This window comes from Pseudorasbora parva, chromosome 1 (genome assembly GCF_024679245.1).
Source record: "Pseudorasbora parva isolate DD20220531a chromosome 1, ASM2467924v1, whole genome shotgun sequence".
NCBI classification, from domain to species: Eukaryota; Metazoa; Chordata; class Actinopteri; order Cypriniformes; family Gobionidae; genus Pseudorasbora; species Pseudorasbora parva.
In genome coordinates, this window is record NC_090172.1 from 59,430,662 (window position 1) to 59,453,888 (window position 23,227).

Here is a 23,227-nt window from a genome sequence, read left to right on the forward strand (position 1 = left end):
CACAAGGGTACTGTAGTTTTGTCGGAGCAAAGCTAAGCGCATTGTTAATTTTTTTTGTCGGCGGATTATTGTACAGTATCAATGAATTACGCATTTTGGCAGTGGCATGGGCGTAGATTACGCGGGGGACATGTGGACGTGTCCCCCTCACTTTTAATAAAATGTATTTTCGTCCCCTGCACTTTTACTGGGTCTCACCGATTCTAGTCGACCCACTCCGAGCGGGATTCGAAGCAGCGTTACCCTGCGCGACGACGGCCAAATTAACAGGGACGCTAAAGACAGCTTTCTCTAATCTCGGTTGATAGAGCGCTTTTTGAGGTCACAGCACAGGCAAGTGTATTTACATAGAAACCAATGTGAATACATTAAGATTTAAAATCAGAGACAAAAATGTATCTATGCATGACCTGCTGTCATTTTATTCGCATCTAAATATGAGGAGGTCGCTCTCGCAGAAAGACCAAAAGCGGATTCGTAGAAGTAATACCCTGTCACGCTGGAGCTGCAGCTGAAGGAAAACAATCGTTATGAGCTGAAACGTGACGAAGACAATCAGACGAGTGCGACAATGCTTTATGTGTGTTTTTCAAGTCATCTCAATGTAGCCTATTTATTGACAAATAAAGTAGCCTATCATATGAATAATGCAGATTTTCTAATGTTTAGTATCTTCTGCTCACCAAGGCTGCATTTATTTAATCAAAAATAGTTAAAACAGTAATATTGTGAAATATTATTACAAATTAAAACAGCTTTTTTCCTATGTGATCAAAGCTGAATTTATCATTACTCCAGTCTTCAGTGTCACACTATCCTTCACTAATCATTCTCATATGAGGATTTTATAATCAAGAAACATTTATGATTATCATCTGTGTTGAAAACAGTTGTGCTGCTTTAAAATGTTGTGGAAACCATGATACATTTTATTTTTCAGGATTCTTTGATGAATAGAAAGTTCAATGGACAGCATTTATTTGCATTTTTTTTAAAATAAATTATTATCTTTTGTAATATTAACAATATCCCTTTTGATCAATTAAATGCATGTCTGATCAATAAAAGTATTAATTTCTCTCTTTTTTAATTATACCACAAATGTTTAGATGGTTTCCACAAAATTTAAGCATCACCATGAGCAGCACAACTGATAATAATCATAAATGTGTGTTGATCATCAGAATAATTCTAATGATGTAATGATGATAAATTCAGCTTTGATCACAGGAATAAACTAGCCTAGGAATAAACTGCATTTTACTATATATTCTTTGAGCCCTGCACAGGCCCTGCACAATCCTATGACACACTCCTGCAGTCATTAAAATAGTTCAGCTTTGTTTGTAATGTCCAAGTAGTTATATTTCATTTAGTTTCTTTATTAAAGTTAATTTAGAAAAATGTTTGGATAATTTGTTTGTTTGTTAATTTTTTTTAAAGTGACAACCAAGCAGTCAGCGGCCGACAGTGGGTATGAGTTTAGGGGTGTAAAAAAAGTCAGGGCCCGTAGGGCTCTAAAGCGTCGTCAATCTGGCAACACTGATCACACATGTAGCCTACATTTACATTCTGATAAAGGTTATTGATTACATTACTTATAGGCAACTAGTCATCATATCTTCCGCTTCAGGAAACACATGTTAATGCTCAGCAGTACACATAATGGTATATGTCCATTGTACTAAAATGCATTCATTTTCAATGGGTATATATGCGGCTGAAACAGATAGCCAGTGCCTCCCAAATTTTTCAACATTAACATTTAATATAACATTATAGTCATTATGGCCTTTAGAAAAGTGTTTTTCTTGAGGAGGTGGGGTAGTGCGCTATATGCCCCTGTGGTGTGGCCTAAACTTTTGTCTTTAATGGCATTTTTTCCTTACATTACTTTTACTTTTTTACTTTAAGTAGTTTTGAAACCAGTACTTTTACACTTTTACTTAAGTAAAAAGCTTGAGTTGATACTTCAACTTCTACAGAAGTATTTTTAAACCCTAGTATCTATACTTCCACTTGAGTAATGAATGCGAGTACTTTTGACACCTCTGGTTTTTACGGATGCGAAAACGCAGAAAATTGAACCTGTTCCGATTTTTTTTTTGACGGACAAAAGTTTCGGAGGCAGTGTGCAAGCCTGACTGACATAACGTGAGGTTGAATTTATTTTTTGACATGCATAAATATCGCATGCGAATTACGGACTCAGTGTGCAAAGGCCTTTAAGAACATTCAAAAGAAACAAGTGTAACATTTAAGAAACATAGATGTACTAAAGGAAAAAAAAGTTCCATGAATGATGCATAAATAATGTTTTTGTGCTAATGTTTTAAGAACATTATTAAAAGACCAGGTAGCTTTCCAGATAAGGTTCTATTAGAATAATGTTTTCTCATAAGTTTGAGAGAATCTCGCCAGAATGTTTGTTCAGAGAACGTCCCCTGTTAACTGGGTAGTGACCTAGACATAGTGCAGAAACTAAAATAGTTCACTTTTACATTCAAACTTCTTTGTATGGTTTCAGATTTTGAATCCCAGATTTTCAATGTGTCTGGTGTCTTTAAAGGGTTAGTTCTGCCAAAAATGAAAATGAGATGTTTATCTGCTTACCCCCAGTGCATCCAACATGTGTTTGTTTCTTCAGCAGAACACAAATGAAGACTTTTAACTCCAACCGTTGCCGTATAATGCATGTCAATGGGATTTTTTATATGAGAGACACTATGAGTAAAAAACACACAGACATACGAATCCATATTAAACCCTGCGGCTCGTGATGACACATTGATGTCTCAAGACACTAAACGATCGGTTTCTGAGAGAAACCCAACAGTATGTTATTTTTTTTACCTCCTGGCAGATAAATTTTATCTAGTGTTCCCATCCGTCAGTACTTCCGTCGAAGAAGGTCAAAACCCGGCGCGATCATAGAAATGTGTACCATTCGACCGATCCGCGCATGCACTAATGCGGCATCTATATATTTTTTTTTGATCGCGCCGGATTTTGAACTTATTCGACGGAAGTAATGACAGATGGGAGTACTAGATAAGATTTGTCTGCTATGAGGTAAAAAAATAACAAATACTGATCAGTTTCTCGTAGAAACAGATCGTTTTGTGTTTTAAGACATCAATGTATCATCACGAGCCACAGGGTTTAATAGGGATTCATATGTATGTGTTTTTTTACTCTCATAGTGTCTCTCATATAAAAAACCCATTGACATGCATTACACGGCAAAGGTTGGAGTTAAAAATCTTCATTTGTGTTCTACTGAAGAAACAAACACACCTACATGTTGGATGTACTGGGGGTAAGCAGATAAACATCACATTTTCATTTTTGGGTGAACTATCCCTTTAAATGTGTCTCCAAAATAATCATAACAATTATAGATTCATTACTGCATACTCTGCAAGTGCAGACATTGTGAAAATAAGAGATTCATTGTATACCAGCTACACTGCAGAACTTTGTGAGATTGTGTTTATTGAATGAATGACAGCTTTTAGTGATTATAAAGTATATTACTAGCCTAGAAATCTAGACGCACCCTAGCGGCAGCAAATCTAATCTGCCGCGAGTGTCGTCTAGCAACTCTCAATACCCTTCTGAGCTGTAAACGCCAAACTCTGGACGGGCCAATCACATCGTGTATAGAGTCGGTGGGCAGGGCCATAATGACGACGGCCGAGTTGCGTTTGCGTGCTTCTGGTAAACACAGAAACTGGCGAACGGCGGTCTTATATCAGCTTTGACCGCGACTCTGGAAGACTTGGAGTTAAGCTTTTCTCTGAGAAAAGAACAAAGAGCGGCACTGAAGTCATTCTTAAAAAGGGAAGATGTGTTCTGAGTTTTGCCGACCGGATACGGCGAATGTTTAATCTGTCAACGAGCTCTGCTTCACCTTCGTTGCTCTGGTTGGTTGTAGCGCTATCCTATCGCGTACAGAGGGAGTCTGAAAGACAACCGTTTATCCCGCCCCTCAGATTGAGCTGTCAATGGTGAGTTTCCAGACCAAACATCTTGATGTGGGTCTGGCTTGTCAGGCTAGTATATTAACACATGCACACTTCTATACACTGACCAATCCGCATATACATGCGGGATTCAATCGAAAAATGTGATGACTGTTAAATATTATAAATATTGAAATCAGGCTCATAAAAATGTCAGGAAAACACGATTCCTGGAAAACACGTCATTATCCATGGATCACTGAATCAAATTGACCCCTTTGACCCATGACCCTAATGATCTGCGACCTTCTGATAGCCCCAGAGGCGTACCTGTGGGGTTTGGGGAAGAGGAAGTTGGTGTTATTGGGCTTGCGGATGAAGTACTCATCTGCCACTCTGCTGATGGCTTGGATGTTCTCCTTTCTGGCAGGTTTCTCAAGAAACAGCGGGGTCTCCACTTTAGGCCGCAGCATCCCCAGGTACGGAGGCAACATGTGGATGAAGATCTAGAAGAAATGCACATTTACAATCTTTAAAGTTTGTCCATCCTCTATCGATAGCCCAAGATACAGAGCTGCAGTAAAAACATGCCAATCAAACCTCAAGATCTAATTTGGAAATATAGAGACTTTAAAAAAAATGGCAGCAGCTAATGACATTTTCTTAGCAATAGGTGCCATTTAAACTGTTTAAATAGCAATAGATGCCATTACACTATATAAAAATACCAGTCATTTCTTTACAATAAGTGTAAATAGTAGTTAGATGACATTAATACTTAATAGTGGCAGACACTGTTTGCACCTCAGTGTTAAACGGTATGCAATAACAGTGTGTAAATAAGTATATTTATTAAGATTATTAAATGGGTGCAACCTTATTGGGACAATAAAGCCCTCCCCTACCCCCAACAAACACTTTATTATTAAACATGTTAAGGCCCTATTATACACCCGGCGTAATGCGACACAAGTGTTTTTTGCTAGTCTCAGCCTGACGCAGTTATCATTCGTCCAGCGCCAGGTTGTTTAAATAATGTTTTGTGTTATTTAAAGGGCATGTTAGTAATATGTGCCTATAGGCGGGTGCACAACACGCGTATACTCTGATTATCACACAACGACGCACCGCAACACACAACCATTTTTAAATATTAAAGGTCCCATTCTTCGCGTGTTTTCGAAGCTTTGATTATGTTTACAGTGTGCAATATAACATGAGTTCATGTTTCGCGTGTAAAACACAGTATTTTTCACACAATTTCCTTATCTGTACAGCGCTGTTTCCTCTGTCCTAAAAACGGCCTGATGATTTCCTTGTTCTATGAAGTCCCTCCTTCAGAAACACGTAACGAGTTCTGATTGGGCCAGCGCTTCCCGTGTTGTGATTGGACAGCAGCTTAACGCACTTTGCCCGGAAAGGCCTCGCCTCTTACCATAGGAGATGCAAGCGCTGAATGCGCGCTCTTCTCCACCTGGGAGAGCAACGAGACCACGCCCCCTATTTTGCGTGTTCTTGTGGGCGGAGGGTTAGTCAACAAACGGTTCTAGTGACGTCATTACAGCAGGAAGTGCAGCGGTGTAGTCCAAACCGGCCATTCGCTGTAGGCTTTGAAAGGGAACTTCTGTTAAATAAAATATCTCGCTTGGCATTGAACTTTGAGCTCTATAATTTTACAGGTATTATTTATGCTCTAACAGCAACATTACACACTAACTAAAGTTTGAAAGATGGAATCGTGAAGAACAGGACCTTTAAAATAAAAGGATTCCTCTCGGGAGAAGCTTTCAGTCTATCCGCTCGCAAATTCTGCCATGGCGTAAGCGCAACTGGCTTTTAATGAGACTCTGATTGGTTTATTGTATGTTATGCCCAAAACACACCCATTACTCATTAAGAAAATAGGTGCCAACCATTTTTCCTGTCATTAAACTAGCAAAAGTGTATTTGGACTAAGTGCACATGCGCTGCACACTTTAGACCTACGCTCAAGTGGTCTAGTTAAAATGGGCACCTGATTTCCACTTTTCCAATATTTAATGTATTTTTATTGAAAATAAATGCCTTTCTTATCTGATATGTGATGAGGCCAGAGGAGAACTGGCCCCCCGACTGAGTCTGGTTTCTCCCAAGGTTTATTTTTCTCCATCATGCCCTGATTGAGTTTTGGTTCATTGCCAGTGTCGCCTTTGGCTTGGCTTGCTCAGTTGGGGACACTAAAATTATGATCAAAGTTATTCAACTTAATATACAAATAAAATTTATGAATTAGGTTTTATTTAATTCTATAAAACTATAATACTGATCTGCCAATATTGTCGCAACATTGTGTGTGTGTTTTAAATTAAAATAAGCTGATAACATCACTGTTTTCTCCAGTACGACTGTACAGCCAAATCTAATTTTGTCGCAATATTATCCTGTTTGACACTGTGAAGCTGCTTTGACACAATCGTGATTGTAAAAGTGCTATATAAATAAAGCTGATTGATTGATTGATTGATTGATGAGAAAAGGGAGAAGAGCGCGTTCAGTAAAGGTAGATTGAAACTCGATTTGCGTTAACCTTTTGCCATGCACCTTACCCCTACACTATTACTACAGCTGACAATGCAGCATTTTCTGTAATTTTGTCAGTGAAATAAATTTGTGTAAATAGCCTCTGCCAACAAGACGGGCTATTTGCACTTAGACACTCTGTTCAAAAATAGCAAAAACACATTTACATGTTCTGAAGAAAATGCGAGTGGAGGGAGAGAGCTAATGCACAAATTAGTCCCCTCCTTCAGAGCAACTCTACTGTTTTTTTTGCAGTGTTATTATATGTCAGGCAGCAACTAAAACTTAAAGGGTTAGTTCACCCAAAAATAAAAATTGATGTAATTAATGACTCACCCTAATATTGTTCCACACCCGTAAGACCGCCGTTCATCTTAAGACACAGTTTAAGATATTTTATATTTAGTCTGAAAGCGTATGCAAGTGTATGCACACTATACTGTCCATGTCCAGAAAGGGAATAAAAACATCATCAGAGTAGTCCATATGAGACATCAGTTAGTTCATTAGAGTCTCTTGAAGCATCGAAAATACATTTTGGTCCAAAAATAACAAAAACTACGACTTTATTCAGCATTGTCTTCTCTTCCGGGTTTGTTTTTAATCCGCAAACAAAGATTAAAACGGTTATGAATCAGCGGATTGATTCATGATTCGGATCGCGTGTCAAACTGCTGAAATCACGTGACATTGGCGTCCGAATCATGTAGAAATATTCTGAACCGTCTCAATCTTTATGTGAGGATTGAAAACAAACGCAGACTACTCTGATGATGTTTTTATTCCCTTTCTGGACGTGGACAGTATAGTGTGCATACACTTAGATACGCTCTCAGACTAAATATAAAATATCTTAAACTGTGTCTGAAGATGAACGGAGGTCTTACGGGTGTGGAACGGCATTAGGGTAATGAGTTAATGACATCAATTTATTTTTTGGGTGAACTAACACTTTAAGAGTTTACAAAACATTTCAAGAAAAATGTAGGGCGGGGCTTGATTTTGTCCATGGGGGATTGATTGGATGGTTGTGGTTTGCTATTGGTGGATCTCAAGTGACAGGTTGCTCCGCCTTCTCGTCAGTAAACAAGAAGGTATGATTAAAGATTACAAGGGCACATTAATTAAAAAAAATAATGATGTGCAAGCGTAAATAACTTATTATAAATATTGCAATATTCCATAAACAAAAACTAGAATTGTCAATTTTGTTTTTCATGGTGACTTTAACAATCAAAGTATGAGCAAGCACCACTAATCAAGTGTGGTAAATGTAAGCAAATTAATAATTTCTGCTGCACTGAATTAATAGCACTACAGTGCATCTTAAAACTGAGTGTTGTGTTGTGTCGAGATGGCTGAGTCCTCGCTTCCTCTGCATGACTTCACAAAGTCTCTTAAAGAAAGAGACAGATTGCATTCGCCCAGCACATAATCTTTCAGCCTGGCATCACAAGTCTAGGTTCACATGGCCTTGCTGTTATGAGCGAATGTCCTGCAAAACTAAACTGAATAAAGAAATGCTGTAATATTTAATCTTTAGTGATAATACAATCTTTAGAAATAAATGTAGGGTTGTGATTGGATTGCTGGAAACGGGTGTGAATAGAAGGTGTAGACGGGTCGCTGTGGTGTGATGGAGAAGCCGTGGCTCTATTCATTTTACATAATGTCAAGCTTACAGTCATCAATAAAGGTTGATAGTTTTTACATAATAGTCTGCTTTTTATTTTGCTGCACAGTCTGTTTGTTAAGCTAAATTGCCTATTTTAAACCATTATCTAGTTTTGTCGATTTCACATTTTTATCCTTTTTTCCGTAAGTTTGTAATTGGGTTGTTTTGGAGTGTCCGGAAATAAAAGGAAATGCTAAATGGAAATATTTTCTGCATCTGTCATTTTAACAATGCAGCCGTCAGTTTGTTGAAAGCAGCTGACTCCACAAAAGTTTAACAAAAAGGATGTGCATCTCATTACACAAACGGGCTGATTTTGTGTTTTTCTAATGGTTACTTATTCTCAGTCAAATAAAAAACAAAACATTTCTTGTCCAAGAAAACAAACATTAAAAGGTACAATATGAAACTTTTTTTTGTTCAAAATTAACAAAATTTAAATAAAGAGTCAATACATCATCCATCCTTCTTCCAAAATGCGTTACCCTGACTCCCTATGGTAAGCCATTTCATGTTTTAACATTCTTTCAAAAACACAAATCTCATAACAGTATTTAGTTTAGTTGCAATTTTTCAGTGTAAATTATTTAATGTGATTGGTAACAGTCCTAGAGTGTCTTATTTAATGTATAGATCAAGTTTAAGAATTTACTATGAAACCTGAAGCATAGCCTGTATTTAATAAGATTAGGGGGTCAAATACCCTTTATAAAAGATAAAAATATATCACAAATATGCAGATTTAAATATGCCAAAGCGGATTGAACACCGGTAATAATATTGCTTCAGAATAAATTCTATTTACAACACGTACAAAAAAAAAAAATCTAACTTTTTTTCGGACAAGCACATTTGTTACTCTGACAAGTGAATGACAGATTTACTTGTCCGAATAACAAGCACATGAACCCGCTTAATGTTGAGCCCTGCCCTAGGGTAATTTTCCTGGTGTCATTCACACCGCCAGTATGAACTCTGAAGTGACAAAAGCTGCGCTTGTTGTTGTGACTTTTATTTAATTTAATTTTAATCAGTTTGCGTGTAAATGTATGTTTTTTACCAATATTTTCCACTTCTGATGTAATTTCTACTGAGAAATTACTAATGAAGTAATTAAATATGTGTTTAGTTCTCACCAAAGCTCTCTCTATTTTGCTGTAGATCACTGAACTGTTACACTGCCTTAGAAGTCTGTCCAAAATTAGTTTTTTGAGGTGCCTTCGTGTACAAATCGCTGCCTTACAAGCCATTGACTGTTAAGGCAGCAAGGCAACGAGTCAGCTGCCTAGGTTTTTAGACGCAGACTATGTCTTCATTAGTTTAAGATCTGTTTCACAGTCCTGTCTAATACATTATTAGATAGAACTGTAATACAAAGAAAGTAGACGAAAAAAGTATTAGTGTTTGCCATGGTTGATGTCCAATATCGCTAGCTGAGTAGAAATACATGTAAATTGCTATATGTGTTTTGTATATAGCATGTTTCGTTTGGTCACTAAAAGTTGTGTAGTATTTTCTCTTTAGCTTAAAGGTTGATAAACAGCTCATTTATCACTGTTTTCCATGTTCGTAGAGTTAGTTTTTGGAGTAAATATATAGGCTATAATATGAAAGCTTTAGCATAAAGTTCTGCCAGGAAGATTCAATGTTATTTCACTCATCATATTAAAGTGAATTTTTTATACTCAGAGTATAAAATATGGTGAATTTGAATTTGCTGAATTTGCAGATGCAGATGAACACACTGAATTTGCAGATGCTAATGCCCACAAGCCCAGTTCATTCACTATGGTACCAAACAGAGATCAACTTAGAAGTGACCAAACGCCTCCACGTTTTCCCTAATTAAATACAGTTACACGAATAGCTGAACAACCAAGTGTGGTGACAAAATAAAACGTGCCGCTTTTCTAAGCGAAATTTAAAAAGTACTCTGAGAAGTGCTATTCCGCCATACATTATAGTTCTCCTTTTTAATCCACTTAGAAAAGCGGCATGTTTTATTTTATGTCACCATACTTGATCGTTCAACTATTTGTGTAACTGTATGTAAATGGGGAAACGTGGAGGTGTTTGGACGCTTGATCTCTGTTTGGTGCCATAGTGAATGAACTGGGCTTAGTGGGCTAAGCTAAATGCTATCAGATCGTCAGCGCGCGTCAGAGAGATCAAGAGCACGCACTGAGACAAGAGAGGGATGGATCAACTTGTCTTAGTTAAGGGAATAACATAGTTCAATATGAAAAATCGGAGGAGTATCCCTTTAATAAACTTGTTACTTTATTGTACTTCATCTGGCCTCCCGAGTCTTTCTGGTAGAACTGTGTAGACGGCTTTTTTTTAAATTGCGAGTGCTGGTGTTTTGCGTGCGTTCGGCCAATCAACGTACACTTACGTCACTGGTACTTCCTATTGTGCTACTCTGAAGTAGGAGCTAAATTAGTTCCCCAAAAAGGAGTTTCTATAACTAAAATCGTTCCTAGTTCCTGCGGTGCGAACGCGCTAAAATCCGGCCAATTCCGCCAAGTTCTAGGAACTACAGTATGAAAAGGTTCCTCCGGTGCAAAAGCCCCTATAGTGTACCTTTAATTATAACTTCATTGATCAAAATTCTAGTTTATGGAAATCCGAGATCATATACTGAATGAGACCTTCTCTCACTTTTAATCTGCAGGTCATCTGTACTGACCTTGCGCACCCAGTGAGGCATTTGGTGTGTGTTGGGGGAACGATGGTGTAGGTTGAGCACCACAACACTGAGGATGACCGAAAAAGTGACCAGGATCATGGTGACCATCAGGTAGTTGACGATAATGGGAACACCCAGAGATGTTTCAGGAACCTTGTTGGCCAGCAGAAGCAGGAAGACGGTTAAAGTCAGCAGTACGTTGATTGAAAGACCCATCTTCTCCCCTGAAAAGAAAAGAGAGAAAGAAAACCTCCTCATGCATACACAAGACATACTTATACAGAGTCAATGTGCTTTTTAGTGATTAGGTTAATTGTACTATATAGTGGAATTAATAGACCGGACTTAAAAAGCAGCAAAAAAAAGCTTGTACTAATGATCCCCTCATGATTTGTTTCAGTCTTAACTGGTATAACTGAAAGATTGATCCTGGTGTAGCAGGAGCTTATCCATGCAAGTAGAAACTCTATTTATAATAGATAATAATAGGATATTCATTTGTTCAAGGTCAATAAACCTCAATCTAATAAAAAGTCATTTGTATTGGCGATTGTGTTTGACACCATCTGAGTTTTTCCACACACATTTTAACAACAGCCCAGTAGTGCAGGTCGCCTTGAGATATTTAGCACGCCAAATATCTGAACCTGTTGGTGATTAAGGGTGCTTTCACACTTGGATCGATTGTTTAGACCAAACCCGAGTTCGATTGCTCGCCCCTCCCCCTGTCCCCGTTGGACTTTGTTCATATTATATTATTTGGGTCCCAACTGAGCATCATCTAAGGAGCAGCTGTTTACCCGGTTGCATAATAACGGCAGCGAGCGTGAAGGCGGCGAAATGCATAGCGTTGCTCCAGTCACTCATATATATTTGTTTTTGAACCGTTGGTTGTTACCAAAGCTTCAGTAAGTAATGGCACTTGAATCTTTCTGCCGCGAATGTACTGCAAACGCTCTAAAGAACGCTGAAGACGAGCAGAAATTAGATCTACAGCTCTTTGCTAGCAGTACGTCATCAGGTAAATGAGTGAAGCACACATTTTTAATCAAATTATTCGTCATTAATAGCGGTTCACTTCCGCTATTTAGTACGATGCCGTTAACATCAGCTACGAACCATACCAGAGTCCACATCAACCGAACCCCAGACCACCTTTTTAAGCGGACTCAGGTATGGTTCGGGGTTCGCACCGGAGTTCAGAAGCAAACCAAGCTCTGACGTCAATCGAACCCGGGTGCGCACCAAAAGTGCAAGTGTGAAAGCACCCTAAAGGGTTTTTGATAAAAATGTGTGTTTTGTGTGTGTTTCACTCATTTAACGTTACCAGAGGAGCGTCACTGACATACTGCAAGCAGAGAGATGTAGATCTAATTTCTGCTTGTCTACAGCGTTCTTTAGACCAGGGTTTCTCAACCTTTTGCTTACTGCGACCCACTTTTTTTTGTATGCCAGTCATACGACCCACTAAGGCTGGAAATAAATAACATACAATTTAGACCTAGGCTAGTTTATAAAAATTCAGCTGTTCGTGGTTTGTTAATGTTAGTTCACAGTGCATTAACTAATGTTAACAAGATTTTAATAATGCATTAGGAAATATTGAAAGTGCAGTTCATTATTAGTTCATGTTATGAACCATATTGTAAAGTTTTACCATTATTCACGAAACATTTTTTTTTCAATAATTAGGCAGACTATGAGGCAAACTGATTTATTTATTTTTACTCACAGAAATGTGTTCTGACTGAAAATTACATCGGTGATGCTACATCTCGTGTGTGTCTGGTTGTGAAACCTAGTCTGAACAGAATTGTCGGAGAGTCTTCCTCCTGAAAAGTCATGCAATGTGAAACCTGTCGCCGATCCATCGTGCAGTGTGAACTCGGCATTAGAGAACCCATGTCACACCCCTCCTGATCTCACTCCACTGGTTCCCAATTAGAGCCAGAATTAAATTGAAGGCTTTAACACTGGCTTACAGTGTCTCCCAACCTCAATTCTCACCTAAAGGTTTTTACTCTCGCCAGCTAAGGTCACTGAATGAGCGACATCTTTTTGTTTCTTCACAATGAGGCAAAAAGTCACACTCCAAGACTTTCACCCTCTCCGTTCCTCTCCGTTAGCTGCCAACCTCCACCTGAATCGCTGTGACCATCACATTTTGAAGAAGCAGCTGAAGACACACCTCTTACACAAACAATTAACCACCCACACGCTTAAACCAATAAACACACACACTCACAAAAATATTCTCTAGCTTGCTTACTAATCTAGATGTCAAATAAACCTGGCATTGTATATTACGAATATTGTTGGCTCCTTGAATTGCTTTGGCTCCTCTCTTTGGATAAAATGATCTGCTAAATGCTAGATGTAAATATATTCATGTGCATTAAAGTGTTAGTTCACCCAAAATGTAATATATGTCATTAATGACTCGCCCTAATGTCGTTCCACACCCGTAAGACCTCTGTTCATCTTCAGAACACAGTTTAAGATATTTTATATTTAGTCTGAGAGTGTATGCAAGTGTATGCACACTATACTGTCCATGTCCAGAAAGGGAATAAAGACATCAAAGTAGTCCATATCCAAAAATAACAAACTACGACTTTATTCAGCATGGTCTTCTCTTCCAGGTTTGTTTTCAACCCTCAAACAAAGATTCAAACGGTTATGAATCAGTGAATCGATCAATGATTCGGATCGCCAATGTCATGTGATTTCAGCAGTTTGACACGCGATCCGAATCATGAATCAATACGCTGATTCATAACCATTCAAATCTTTATTTGAGGATTGAAAACAAACGCGGAAGAGAAGACAATGCTGAATAAAGTCGTAGTTTTTGTTATTTTTGGACCAAAATGTATTTTCGATGCTCCAAGAGATGCTAATGAACTAACTGATGTCTCATATGGACTACTGTGATGATGTTTTTTATTCCCTTTCTGGACATGGACAGTATAGTGTGCATTAGGGTGAGTCATTAATGATGAAACTTTCATTTTTGGGTGAACTAACCCTTTAATTTCTGCATATTAATTAACTTCTATTTTTATGCATTTTATGTCCTGGATTTAAAATGGACTTAAATCCTTCAACCATTTTTTTAACCAATCCTGGCATAATTTTGAATTTGAAAAAAACTGAGCAAAGACTCTTTACCTGCATCAGGTGGCAAGTAGAAGTTAAAGATGGCAATGATGGTGATGAGGATACAGGGCAGGACGATGTTAAACACGTAATACATGGGCTTCCTCTCGATGATCAGGTAGAAGGTGATGTCCTCATACAGGTCCTCTCGCACATTCTTCCGAGAAACCTTATGACGAATGTGCCATTCTCCACTCTCTGGGATGGCGGAAGACATGAGGATGATGAGGAGAAGAAAAACAAAACGGTGTTTGTATGCAGGTGGAAACATGGTAGTGTTCAAACAATACAATGACATCATTTTGAGTGCAATCAACCAGATTTTGTCCCCCAGTAAACAAAATCCCATTAAAGAGGTCCTAATATTATGCTTCTTTACATGATCAATTCTCAAGTGTGTAATGTTGCTGTTTGAGCATGAAAAAGGTCACATGTCAGTGCACACTAGGGGTGGACGATATGACTAAAATATTATATCACGACATGAGTAATTTTCTTCATGATAGCGATATACAGTCTTGTTCAAAATAATAGCAGTACAATGTGACTAACCAGAATAATCAAGGTTTTTCGTATTTTTTTTATTGCTACGTGGCAAACAAGTTACCAGTAGGTTCAGTAGATTCTCAGAAAACAAACAAGACCCAGCATTCATGATATGCACGCTCTTCAGGCTGTGCAATTGGGCAATTAGTTGAAAGGGGTGTGTTCAAAAAAATAGCAGTGTCTACCTTTGACTGTACAAACTCAAAACTATTTTGTACAAACATTTTTTTTTTCTGGGATTTAGCAATCCTGTGAATCACTAAACTAATATTTAGTTGTATGACCACAGTTTTTTAAAACTGCTTGACATCTGTGTGGCATGGAGTCAACCAACTTGTGGCACCTCTCAGCTGTTATTCCACTCCATGATTCTTTAACAACATTCCACAATTCATTCAACAGCATTTTTGATATCACCCCACAAGTTCTCAGTTGGATTAAGGTCTGGAGATTGGGCTGGCCACTCCATAACATTAATTTTGTTGGTTTGGAACCAAGACTTTGGCCGTTTACTAGTGTGTTTTGGGTCATTGTCTTGTTGAAACAACCGTTTCAAGGGCATGTCCTCTTCAGCATAGGGCAACATGACCTCTTCAAGTATTTTAACATATGCAAACTGATCCATGATCCCTGGTATGCGATAAATAGGCCCAACACCATAGTAGGAGAAACATGCCCATATCATGATGCTTGCACCTCCATGCTTCACTGTCTTCACTGTGTACTGTGGCTTGAATTCAGAGTTTGGGGGTCGTCTCACAAACTGCCTGTGGCCCTTGGACCCAAAAAGAACAATTTTACTCTCATCAGTCCACAAAATGTTCCTCCATTTCTCTTTAGGCCAGTTGATGTGTTCTTTGGCAAATTGTAACCTCTTCTGCACATGCCTTTTTTTTAACAGAGGGACTTTGCGGGGGATTCTTGAAAATAGATTAGCTTCACACAGACGTCTTCTAACTGTCACAGTACTTACAGGTAACTCCAGACTGTCTTTGATCATCCTGGAGGTGATCATTGGCTGAGCCTTTGCCATTCTGGTTATTCTTCTATCCATTTTGATGGTTGTCTTCCGTTTTCTTCCACGTCTCTCTGGTTTTGCTCTCCATTTTAAGGCATTGGAGATCATTTTAGCTGAACAGCCTATACTTTTTTGCACCTCTTTATAGGTTTTCCCCTCTCTAATCAACTTTTTAATCAAAGTACGCTGTTCTTCTGAACAATGTCTTGAACGACCCATTTTCCTCAGCTTTCAAATGCATGTTCAACAAGTGTTGGCTTCATCCTTAAATAGGGGCCACCTGATTCACACCTGTTTCTTCACAAAATTGATGACCTCAGTGATTGAATGCCACACTGCTATTTTTTTTAACACACCCCTTTCAACTAATTCAACTAATTGCCCAATTGCACAGCCTTAAGAGCGTGCATATCATGAATGCTGGGTCTCATTTGTTTTCTGAGAATCTACTGAACCTACTGGTAACTTGTTTGCCACGTAGCAATAAAAAAAATACGAAAAACCTTGATTATTCTGGTTAGTCACATTGTACTGCTATTATTTTGAACAAGACTGTATATTACAATATAGTTATTTTTGCTTTAAATAAGGTTTAATACCATTAAAACGTAATACCATTGAAATTTCATAATTCTTATCTAATTCTTACTAATTTAATTAGTAAGGCCTATTCCAAATCATGCTTATAATCAATTATGACCTATTTCTTTTAGTTTTTATTGTCAGATATGTTGTGTATTTTTATCATATGTTTTGTATTTTATTCTGAATATTGCATTTGATCTTTTTTGATGTTTGTTTTTATTGAACATGATTTTTTTTTATGTAAAGCACTTTGAACTGCAATATATGCCTGAAAAGTGCTATATAAATAAAGTTTATTATTAATATTATTATTATAATTTTTTATTTTTCCCATTAAGCCCTGAAAGCATTTTTAAAATCGTTGTATTCTGAGCGGCATACACAAAAGTAAAGACTCATAACTCCAAAACTATAGCAAGGAGAGTCAAAAGGTAGGTATCGTTTGATAGAACACTTTTATATTTTTAGAAAATAAACTTACATTACATTGGGACATTCTCATGCTTTTAATTATGATTTTACACATCTGTTTTTATTCGACATGCAACAACTCAGGAAGGAAATAAGGTAAGAGGAAATTATAATTTGCATCTGGATTAAATTTTGTGGTGATAGCCTAAAGTAATCAAACGTTACAGCATTTGGATTGGAACCAGGGTAGCCTTTTTGTTTAGCCCTTGACGCCCCTTTTAAATTGTTCCTCCATGAGGAATATCTTGAGATCGACACAATGGATTAATGTGTATGATGTTTTTGACATTTCAATTTATCAGCAAATAACTCCTAAGGAGTTAATTTTATTGGCAACATGCATTGTAAAGTTCACACTCTAAGCTTTAAAAATCAAGACTTTGTAAAAGGGCATAATAGATCCTCTTTAAAAGTATTACGTTTATTTTTTACTTGTTTAAATGTTGAAATTACATTTCACTCCAAAGGCTGAAATTAAGTATACAACTAGATGGGTTCCGAGACAAACTTTCACATTGGCTAGACAAAGCTTTGTCTGAAAGTTGAAAAGGTTGCTGTTTATTGTGACTGTGTTAGAGCGCTGTTACCGCTGAAGCCCGTGTCGAAGATTATCTCTCGGATTTCATTCCCCTTCTTATCAAGGCCATGCTGCAGATCCACCTCTGAGGAATCGTACGTATACGATTGGAAAACCATGGTGCAATTTTGCCAGTCAAAAGGAAAGTATGTCACCTGCAGATGGAGAATGTGATTGTGATTTGTGCATGTTAGTGTGTGTGTGCCTGGCTGACGAGCATCTTCCTTTAATCATCTCTCGTTCTGTTTTCACACATGCTACGACCAGATGAAACATCAAACGCAGCCAAACTAGAGCGAGGCCAAACAAAAGCAGCAATACAAATGAGGAGGGGGAAAAGTTCACAAAACAAGTACAAAAGTGAGAGAGAAAGAGAGTGATACTTATAATCTTTTAAACAAGAAATTCACCCCAGGAGTGTACAGCTGTGATATATTCATAGTGTAGTTGTGCTGTGTATAAACACTAGTGATTAAATGCGTCATTAAGTGTCTTATGATTTGACATAATTACAGTATTTAAAGGTTTCAACCATATCTTACTCTTATAACTACAGTATTTACCGTGCTAAGTATTATACAGTATTTAAAAGTGCTGAACATTCATCAACAAGAACAATTAATAAAAAAAGAGTGCTAAAAAGAAAACATTACAGCACTGATGACAGTGGCATCTATAATGTAAATACACACTTTTATGCCATGCTGTTAATGCTTCACATCACTGATTTAAACAATTAAAACATTATGGAGCACTTGATTTTTATTGGCCCGTTATGACCTTTCCTCCAAAAGCAGTGCAGATTGTCTGTCATGTTACAGGATTTACCTTCACCCCGCAAGAACTCCTGAAAAGAGCCGGAGGAGTCCACGTCACACGGCCGTTACTGTAGGCCTGCACGTGGACCTGTAGAGCTACACCAAACACGCCGTCATTACTGCACACACAAACACACACAAACATAAGTTTGAATGCAGATGAACTTGTATAGCTACTAAAAACCTAAACCTCCACATTAAAGGGTTAGTTCACCCAAAAATGAAAAGTCTGTGAAAAAATTACTGTTCGACACCCGTAAGTCCTCCGTTCATCTTCAGACACAGATGAAGATATTAGTGTTGAAATCCGATGGCTCAGAAAGGCCTTCATTGACACCGATGTCATTTCCTCTCTCAAGACCCATAAAGGCACTAAAGACGTCGTTACAAAGCCCATCTCACTACAGCGGCTCTACAGTCATTTATGAAGCCACGAGAATAGTTTTTGTGCGCAAAAACAACAACTAATTAAAGACTTATGTAGTGATGGGCCGATTTCAAAACCAAGCTTTGAACCGGTATGAATCAGTGTATTGATTTATGATTTGGATCGCCAGTGTCACGTGATTTCAGCAGTTTGGCAGTTTGACAAGCGATCCGAATCATGAATACGATACGCTGATTCATACCGGTTCAAAGCTTGGTTTTGAATTTTGAATTGGCACACTTGGTTGGATTAAAATGAACCCTGGTGCGATTGCTCTGTTAGTGCGGTTAGTGCGGTGAATAAGTGTGAACGCTGCCATCTGAACCCTGGTGCACACCAAACAAGCATACCGAGAACGCTAAACTTTGGTGTGGTTTGAATTAAATATGAACCCAACTATGGGAAGATGGGGCCCTAAATTGGTAACCCTTTAGTTACGGACTAATGTGCTAAATACCCAAACGGAAGGGTCTCAAAAAGTGGTAGGGTACAGTTCATATTTCGGTATCATTCACAACTTCTGACAACCAAAACGGAAATAATTGCTTACCGTGCCACTCGGTGGAAATTACTTTTTTTTTTTTGTCCGGACCAAAGGAACCAAGCAAAACAAACTACAAGTGTGTTGTGTACTCTCTCGAAACAATAAAAGAAAATGTCAACGCCAGGTGTCAAAGGCCAAGAAGTAGAAGTGGGTTTTTAGGGTGCGTTCACACTTGTCATGTTTGGTTCGAATTAAACGAACCCTGGTGTGATTGCTCGTTTAGTGCGGTTCATTTGAACATATGTGAACGCTGCCATCCGAACCCTGGTGCGCACCAAACAAGCGGACCGAGACCGCTAAAAAGACGGGTCTCGGTCCGCTTCCAAATGAACTCTGGTGCGGTTCGATTGATATATGAACGCAACACGGACCAAAGACATGTAAACGAACCAAAAACCGGACGTAAGGTCACAAGATGCGACGCATAGTCAGCTGATTTGACAACGCGGAAAGATTGGTGTATCCAACATGAATAACGTTAGAGGGCAAAAGTAGAGAAACGAGGAAGTGCCTCATCAATATTTGGTCCCGACGAGCATGTTTCGAAAATGCTAGAAAAAACGCACAAAAAGCAAACCTGGTTCTTCTCATCAAAGGACCCGTGTTGCCCATTTGTCGGTACAGACGACCATATCTTTTGCATAAGAGACGTCCGTCTTTTTTGCATACAACGGAGGAAATCCTGCTGCTGTTTTGAATGTTTGGAACATCTTATGAGCTCTTCATGAGTTCTGGTAAAAATAATGCCATGTACACGCATAAAATGACCGCGTTTAATTCAGCACACAGCATTGTTTTGAATGTTCGGTAAGCAAGCTCCTACGTCATAAGCCGACCAATCAGGTTGTGAGCGTCTCCCTGTGCCTTTGGTTCGGTAATTTTAGGTTCGCTGTTACAAATGCCAGCGTGAACGCTAAGCGGACCAGGACTTTATGTTTTCTTTTTGTTTATTGGTCCGGACCAAACTAACCAAACTAACCGAACTACAAGTGTGAACTTGTACTGAACTTAGACGCAGTTTAAAAACAAACATCCTCTTTTGTGTTCAGCTGAAGAAATTCATACAGCTTTGGAACAACTTGAGAATGAGTAAATGATTATATTAGTATTTTAATTTTTGGCTGAGCTATCCATTTAATCAACCAAGAGTTAAGGGTATATGTGACGATAAGTTAACCTTGATTATCATGCTGCACTTCAGCTTCTCATCAAATTTTCTGTCCAATACAATACTCTCTAGAATCTGAAGTGTCCCACATTATAAATAGATACAAAGGGCCATATTTAGAGCACAGTTCCATAAAAGTGCCGAAAGTTCAGTGTGTGATCTACTGACGATGTGAAAATGAAAGAACAGAGATGCAGCCGCATCATTTCCATAATGACCAACACAATCTACCAAGAGCAGCGCATTAGCATCTGGTTTAAGACTGGCTGTTTTTGGGCGGTAAATAATTGCGCAATCACCAGTAAGTTGACGAGCGCAAACCGTAGTAAATCACTTCACATGATTAATTTAAATACTCTCCTCCCATAAATGTTGTGTCTAAAAGGGAAACTCCTACAAATGCATATACAATAAGGTCAGCAGCAAAAAGAACCCTAAAGTTGTGGCTGAAATCTGTCATATGTTCACACATTTGCTATTTTTTATATGGTGAATATAAAAGTGCACGATATAGGCGATAGGGAACAATTCAGATATAATTTAGTGTAAATATGCTTTCCAGAATGATTCAGTGTAAACATGCTTTCCAGAATGATTCAGTGTAAACATGCTTTCCAGAATGATTCAGTGTAAACATGCTTTCCAGAATGATTCAGTGTAAACATGCTGTCTAGAATGATTCAACGTAAATATGCTTTCCAGAATGATTCAGTGTAAATATGCTTTCTAGAATGATTCAGTGTAAACATGCTTTCCAGAATGATTCAGTGTAAACATGCTCTCCAGAATGATTCAGTGTAAACATGCTGTCTAGAATGATTCAGTGTAAACATGCTTTTCAGAATGATTCAGTGTAAACATGCTTTCTAGAATGATTCAGTGTAAACATGCTTTCCAGAATGATTCAGTGTAAACATGCTTTCTAGAATGATTCAGTGTAAACATGCTTTCTAGAATGATTCAGTGTAAACATGCTTTCTAGAATGATTCAGTGTAAACATGCTTTCCAGAATGATTCAGTGTAAACATGCTTTCTAGAATGATTCAGCGTAAACATGCTTTCTAGAATGATTCAGCGGAAATATGCTTTCTAGAATGATTCAGTGTAAACATGCTTTCTAGAATGATTCAGTGTAAACATGCTTTCTAGAATGATTCAGTGTAAACATGCTTTCCAGAATGATTCAGTGTAAACATGCTTTCTAGAATGATTCAGTGTAAACATGCTTTCCAGAATGATTCAGTGTAAACATGCTTTCTAGAATGATTCAGCGTAAACATGCTTTTCAGAATGATTCAGTGTAAACATGCTTTCTACAATGATTCAGTGTAAACATGCTTTCTAGAATGATTCAGTGTAAATATGCTTTCCAGAATGATTCAGTGTAAACATGCTTTCTAGAATGATTCAGTGTAAATATGCTTTCCAGAATGATTCAGTGTAATTATGTTTTCTAGAATGATTCAGTGTAAATATGCTTTCTAGAATGATTCAGCGGAAATATGCTTTCTAGAATGATTCAGTGTAAACATGCTTTCTAGAATGATTCAGCGTAAACATGCTTTCCAGAATGATTCAGCGTAAATATGCTTTCCAGAATGATTCAGTGTAAATATGCTTTCTAGAATGATTCAGTGTAAATATGCTTTCTAGAATGATTCAGTGTAAACATGCTTTCTAGAATGAATCAGTGTAAACATGCTTTCCAGAATGATTCAGTGTAAACATGCTTTCTAGAATGATTCAGTGTAAACATGCTTTCCAGAATGATTCAGTGTAAACATGCTGTCTAGAATGATTCAGTGTAAACATGCTGTCTAGAATGATTCAGCGGAAATATGCTTTCCAGAATGATTCAGTGTAAACATGCTGTCTAGAATGATTCAGTGTAAACATGCTTTCTAGAATGATTCAGTGTAAATATGCTTTCCAGAATGATTCAGTGTAAACATGCTGTCTAGAATGATTCAGTGTAAATATGCTTTCCGGAATGATTCAGTGTAAACATGCTTTCTAGAATGATTCAGTGTAAATATGCTTTCCAGAATGATTCAGTGTAAATATGCTTTCTAGAATGATTCAGTGTAAACATGCTTTCCAGAATGATTCAGCGTAAGCATGCTTTCCAGAATGATTCAGCGTAAACATGCTTTCTAGAATGATTCAGTGTAAACATGCTTTCTAGAATGATTCAGTGTAAATATGCTTTCTAGAATGATTCAGTGTAAACATGCTTTCTAGAATGATTCAGTGTAAACATGCTGTCCAAAATGATTCAGTGTAAACATGCTTTCTTGAATGATTCAGTGTAAACATGCTTTCCAGAATGATTCAGTGTAAACATGCTGTCTAGAATGATTCAGTGTAAACATGCTGTCCAGAATGATTCAGTGTAAACATGCTTTCTAGAATGATTCAGTGTAAACATGCTGTCCGGAATGATTCAGTGTAAACATGCTTTCCAGAATGATTCAGTGTAAACATGCTGTCTAGAATAATTCAGTGTAAACATGCTGTCTACAATGATTCAGTGTAAACATGCTTTCTAGAATGATTCAGTGTAAATATGCTTTCCAGAATGATTTAGTGTAAACATGCTGTCTAGAATGATTCAGTGTAAACATGCTGTCTAGAATGATTCAGTGTAAATATGCTTTCTAGAATGATTCAGTGTAAATATGCTTTCTAGAATGATTCAGTGTAAATATGCTTTCCAGAATGATTCAGTGTAGACATGCTTTCTAGAATGATTCAGTGTAAATATGCTTTCCAGAATGATTCGGTGTAAACACGCTTTCCAGAATGATTCAGCGTAAACATGCTTTCTAGAATGATTCAGTGTAAACATGCTTTCCAGAATGATTCAGCGTAAACATGCTTTCCAGAATGATTCAGTGTAAATATGCTTTCCAGAATGATTCGGTGTAAACACGCTTTCCAGAATGATTCAGTGTAAACATGCTTTCTAGAATGATTCAGTGTAAACATGCTTTCCAGAATGATTCAGTGTAAACATGCTTTCCAG

At 37.7% G+C, this 23,227-nt stretch overlaps 1 protein-coding gene across 1 annotated transcript in view; it reads right to left on the reverse strand.

Moving 5' to 3' along the window:
* The window catches only part of chrnb1 (cholinergic receptor, nicotinic, beta 1 (muscle)), a 62,982-nt gene that overhangs the window by 15,851 nt on the left and 23,904 nt on the right, over positions 1–23,227 (reverse strand). Inside the window, exons 5-9 of the mRNA XM_067446966.1 lie at positions 18,073–18,181; positions 17,255–17,399; positions 14,060–14,245; positions 10,889–11,112; positions 4,296–4,471 (exon numbers count right to left, since the gene is read on the reverse strand). Of these exons, the coding sequence (XP_067303067.1) occupies positions 4,296–4,471; positions 10,889–11,112; positions 14,060–14,245; positions 17,255–17,399; positions 18,073–18,181 (840 nt within the window). The remainder of the gene's footprint in view (positions 1–4,295; positions 4,472–10,888; positions 11,113–14,059; positions 14,246–17,254; positions 17,400–18,072; positions 18,182–23,227) is intronic.